General features: G+C 30.5%; 3 protein-coding genes across 3 annotated transcripts; all 3 read left to right on the top strand.

The window, feature by feature from the left end:
• Positions 1-418: 418 nt before the first annotated feature.
• On the top strand, positions 419-1,363 carry BN7_6782 (uncharacterized protein; the record flags this gene model as incomplete). The annotated part of the gene is made up of 1 exon (XM_011272681.1): positions 419-1,363. The coding sequence occupies one exon, from the start codon at positions 419-421 to the stop codon at positions 1,361-1,363; it is 945 nt and encodes a 314-aa protein (XP_011270983.1).
• Positions 1,364-1,770: 407 nt separating this feature from the next.
• BN7_6781 (uncharacterized protein) lies at positions 1,771-2,688 on the top strand (the record flags this gene model as incomplete). The annotated part of the gene is made up of 1 exon (XM_011272680.1): positions 1,771-2,688. One exon carries the CDS (start codon positions 1,771-1,773, stop codon positions 2,686-2,688), a length of 918 nt encoding a protein of 305 aa, XP_011270982.1.
• Positions 2,689-3,388: 700 nt separating this feature from the next.
• BN7_6780 (uncharacterized protein) lies at positions 3,389-4,720 on the top strand (the record flags this gene model as incomplete). The annotated part of the gene is made up of 2 exons (XM_011272679.1): positions 3,389-3,394; positions 3,761-4,720. The coding sequence occupies 2 exons, from the start codon at positions 3,389-3,391 to the stop codon at positions 4,718-4,720; spliced, it is 966 nt and encodes a 321-aa protein (XP_011270981.1).
• Positions 4,721-5,312: the final 592 nt, after the last annotated feature.

Genomic DNA, 5,312 nt, shown 5'->3' with positions numbered 1-5,312 from the left:
TCTTCAAATTTCAAACGTGTCCTTTAACAAAAAATGTCAAATTTTAATTTTCCGGAAAATCTGGAGTACTTGAAAACTTGAAAGTACGGAAAATTTAAAAGGAAGATCAATTGAAATATACGAGAATAGTTTCAAAATTCCCAGGAGAGAGGACTTGAGAATGTGACAATCATCGATAATATCATGTTTAGTACTGAAGGATAAATGAGAAGTTTTACTGATTGCAGTACAAGATTGGCTTCTGATCTCGCTTCTAATCGTTACATATAAAGCTATAAAACTCTCAATGTGACATTAGATTTTTCTGAATGCAATTCCAATTAATATTCTCAACTTTCAACAGCTATTATTAATATAAATTGAGCCATGATATATTTTCTTACACAAGACCCATAGCAAAGGTCTATATTAGATATTGATGAATAACTCAGAGTTTCAACCCTCGAAAACTAAACATAATATGACTGATTCTAATAAGGGATATACAAAAATTTTGAGTTTAACAGATGAAGAGTTAATTGGAACATTATGTTTGGAGCCAAGATACAGAGAATTTGACTCAACAAATAATACATTCACAAATTGTCAATCTGATCGGTTCCTTGCTGCTCTATTTGATAAAAGAACTTCTTTTAAATTTAAATCAAATGAAATATTCCATATTGTTGAGCCTCAACACCTTGAATATGAACAATTTGCAGTTAAATTAAAATTGAAAAATCACCTCATAGATACAGTGGGCAAGGAAGATATCAAATGCATCAAAGCTTATCTTGATGAATGTAATTCACAGCATTGTTTCACAGTATTAATGAGACCTGATTTGAACATTTCACAAATTTTATCTTATTTAAATGAAGTTGGTACCTTAAAATCTGATAGAGAAATTGATGATTATACTTCCAGGATTAACAGTGAAAGGTTACCAAGATTTTTAATTGCAATTGAAACTCCTGAATTTTTCAGAATCTTCTGTAAATTATTGAATTTTTATTCAAATACAATAGAAGCAAAAACAAATTATACATCACCACAGAAATTAATTGGTAAAGTTATTCAAAGACAGGATTCAAAGTATATAGACATTAAAGGAACAATACCACATCGGAATTGTGTTTACTTTATCCAAAAAAATGATGACCTCAAAGGTTTTTTCAAGATGGAATTCAATCGAGTTATCGATGGTTTGTTTCTCAAATATTTCACAAATGTCCATAAAAAGGTCGATTATGATAATTCTGCTGCTTCTGACGATAAGTATTTCACAGTATATGATATGGAATGTGCAAATGATAAGATAAATTTGAAAGAAAATGATAAGTCATTTGAAAAGGACCCAGATTTACCAAAATATTCAAAATAAATTTATTTGGATCTAAAATTTTCAATCAGTTAGCTCTGTAAACTTCCAAATATATTAAATATTGGTGGTAATATTATAGTATTATACGATAACGCGTAGCTAATATACCGAAAGATAATACATATTTGAGAAGTTTCAATTTTTACTGTAATAGAGGACCTACTTATATAAGTGCTCATTATTATATATTAACTTCTCAATCTGAACCTGATTTGACGGTATATATAGTTTAAATTAATATTCTCAAGCTACTTAATTAACCGATATATAAAGAGCCGAGATTTTCTCTCTCAAGATACGTTATATTTACTTAAAAAAGGCCCACGATATAAATCTATTTTGGTCACTGATATTAGTCAAAAGCCAGCTCAAAGCTGTTTGTTTATATAGTTTATCAAAAATCTAATATGGCTGATTCTAATAGAGGATATACAAAACTTTTAAATTTAACAGATGAAGAGTTAATGGGAACGTTATGTTTAGAACCAAGATTCAAGGATGGTGATTCACAACATACTGCAATCTTGAATTGTCAATCTGATCGGTTCCTTGGTGCTCTATTTGATTCAAGAACTTCTTTTGAATTCAAATCAAAAGAAATATTCCATATTGTTGAACCCCAATACGTTGAATATAAACAATTTGCTGTTAAATTGAAATTGAGAAATCATCCTACAAATACATTGTGTGAGAAAGATATCAAAGACATTAGAGTGTATCTTGATGGATGTATTTTTGAGCATTGTTTCACAGTATTAATGAAACCAGACTTAAATATTTCACAAGTTCTAACTTATTTAAATAAATTTGATACAGCTTTAAAATCTGATAGAGAGATTGATGATTATACTTCCAAGATTAACAGTGAAAGGTTACCAAGGTTTTTAATTGCAGTTGAAACTCCTGAATTTTTCAGAATCTTCTGTAAATTATTGAATTTTTATTCAAATACAATAGAAGCAAGGGCAAATTATACCGCACGGCCACAGGAACTAATTGGCAAAGTTATCCAGAAACAGAATTCAAAACATATAGACATTAAAGGAACAATACCACATCGGAACTGTGTTTATTTTTTTCAGAAAAAGAACGAATACAAAGGTTTTTTTGAAAGCTGTTTTGATTTCGAACGTGCTATCAATAAAGATTGTTTCAAACGTCTCTCAAATGCCTATGGGAAGATCGACTTTGATAATCCAGATGCTTGTGACGATATGTATTTCACAGTATATGATATGAAAACTGGAAATGATGAGATTAAAGTTAGCAGTAATGAAAATACATTGGAAGAGGATCCAGAGTTACCAAAATATTCAAGATATTGAAGAAAAGATTTCGTAAAGAATGTATCTATGTGTCAAGTGCCACTACCATATACGCGATTTTGGTTCACATACTAGCCACAAGGAAAGTACAGGGAAAGTGTGCGATAACCGGAAGTTCTACTAAATGTATAGTATAGGCTGCACTCTCTCACAAAGACTTGTATCATCGACCCAGATTATTGGGAGCCAAAAGGTGGATTGTATGTGTATTTATATCCATATTCTATGATGGTTGTTCTCCTCTTTATGGTTATTAATCGGATTGTAAAGTAACATCATTGATCCGATGATGTGTGCTTAAGTACACATACCCTAAAAATCGCGCTTAAGACTACCTAGAGGCTAGTACCCAGGTCCACCGTCCAAGTGCCCACTACAGTCTACCAGTGCTGCAGCAGCAGCAGCAAGTATGCTGGATTACAAGGAAAAAACAAAAACACGTAACTTTATATAGTAGTATATCTAGAGATATCTTAGATATTAGCTATTCATTTCATTCAACATTAATCAATCATTATTATTTTACCTCGCAGCACTCATTATAGTAACTACTAACTAGCTAGGATTCTACATTATTGATACATAATTGAAGACTAGCTGGTTAATCTAGAAAGCTGGTTCAGAAGAAATTAAGTTATATTGATATTACGGCCAAAAAAAACGTTTCATTATAATTGGAAGATCATGTGGGATCGAATAAATGTTGGTACAGTTCAGATTATATAAGTTCAGCTATCATTCAACCGCTTTCAACTGATCAAACTTTTTTCTCAAATTAAACAAATCGGCCTGTTTTGTGTCAATTAATTAATATTTCAAAAATTAATAGTGTCAATTTTTTTTTTGTGTCAAATTTTAATTAAATTTAGTACGTCAATTTTTTCTTTTGTGTCAAAAAAAAGTGTCGCTTTAAAACCTAATTAGACTACCACAAATGTACCTTTCAGTTACTTTTATGATTTATGCATATTCAGTTAATACACAAATCAATTAAGGTCTTCAGAATTTAACATCGTAGACATCAACCCAAATTCAAGACTAGTATAATTATAGAATTACGAATATTTCTCAGTTATTACATTTAGATGAACTTCCATCAAAAGATGATATGATTGAATACTTAAAAGAAATATTCACAGAGATATCTTCGGGGTTTGTTTTCATTATCAATGTCTGTTTCGTCTACACTGGTGGTATTATATGGGAATATATATTAAAATTTGTGTGGGATTTCGTTTTCATAGATGTTGGACGTGATATAATATGGAGATTTCTGGGAAAATACATTTGGTTATATTTTTTAAAGAAACTATTGTTGGTTTTGATATTTTCTGTTCTGGTATTTTTATTGCAAATTTGGTATTTACTCAAAGAAGCTGCTGCTAATCTTTTAAAACTGTTCGACTTTATTTGGAAATTTATTAAAAAGTCAATCTTCAAAGCTGAAAATTTAACAAAACTAATGGTATTCATATATCATTTTAACTTTTTTTTATCAAATTTAGGAATTTTGGGGTTCACAGGAGGTTTAATAATTTTACGTTTTGGTGTTAAAAAAGATGAAAGAGAACTAGAGACAAATTACTCAAAGAGCTTTGATTTAAGATGCTCCAAATACAAAGAAGCCGTTGTGCTTAAACTGAACAGCTTATATAACACCAATGAAACCATGGATCTGACACTGCTCTGGAAAAGTTCACAAGATTTTAACAATCTTACAAAACATGAAGAAAACATGTGTTTCAACCCAACAATTAGAAAAAAACCAAATGAAAGTGAAGAAGTTGTGAAAATGAACTTTACCAAACTCCCTGAATTCAGCTTCAATCTAAAAACAGTTCATGGAAAAGTACAAACTTTGGAAGGCTTTATGTGGGCAGGTTTTTTGTACTCATCATTTATTGCAATAACTTGTTGGTCTTTTTTATTAGCTGCTAAGGATGATAGAGGGTATTCAGAACGGAGATTTTCAGCCCAAATAATTGCAATGATAATTGGAGCAGCTCTGATCTTTTATTGGATGCTCAATTAATTAAAATCTTTTATTCAATTTGCAGGTAATTACAGTTTAATAAAAAAAAACATTTTAATAAAACATATAATCTTAAGATATTCATCAATCAATAAACATTATTTTTTACGTGATCGTAATTTATTACTAAACCAGCATTATAAGATAAAATGAACAACTATTCTTCTCTTTCTCTTCTTTTTCGAAGATGAAATTTGAGAACGAAGCTGCCTGTCAGGTTTTAACCAAAATAATAACAACGAGTGCCATCTATCAACATCAGGAATGAATAAAATTGGTATCTGGGTAAACAAAATCAAATGCCCGAGAGTAAAGTCAGCTGAGAACATACTCAATTCCACAATTTTACATAAAAATTCACGGCCAGGTTGTGTGAAAATACCCCATCCTAAACCAGCAGTTGCCCATTTACCTGACCACCAAGCTCTATTACTTCTATCGTGTTTCAATTCTCTTGTCAAAAATATAGATGTTATCAACTTAGGGATAAATCCTTGAATCATAACACAACAGCAGAATCCTAAGACAGTATTTTTGAAACTACAATTTTGAGCAAGCCATAACAGTTCGAAGAACACAATATGATTTATAA

The sequence above is a fragment of the Wickerhamomyces ciferrii genome, contig 00350, assembly GCF_000313485.1.
Source record: "Wickerhamomyces ciferrii WGS project CAIF00000000 data, strain NRRL Y-1031 F-60-10, contig 00350, whole genome shotgun sequence".
NCBI classification, from domain to species: domain Eukaryota; kingdom Fungi; phylum Ascomycota; class Saccharomycetes; order Phaffomycetales; family Wickerhamomycetaceae; genus Hansenula; species Hansenula ciferrii.
This window is presented reverse-complemented; position numbering and strand designations above follow the sequence as displayed.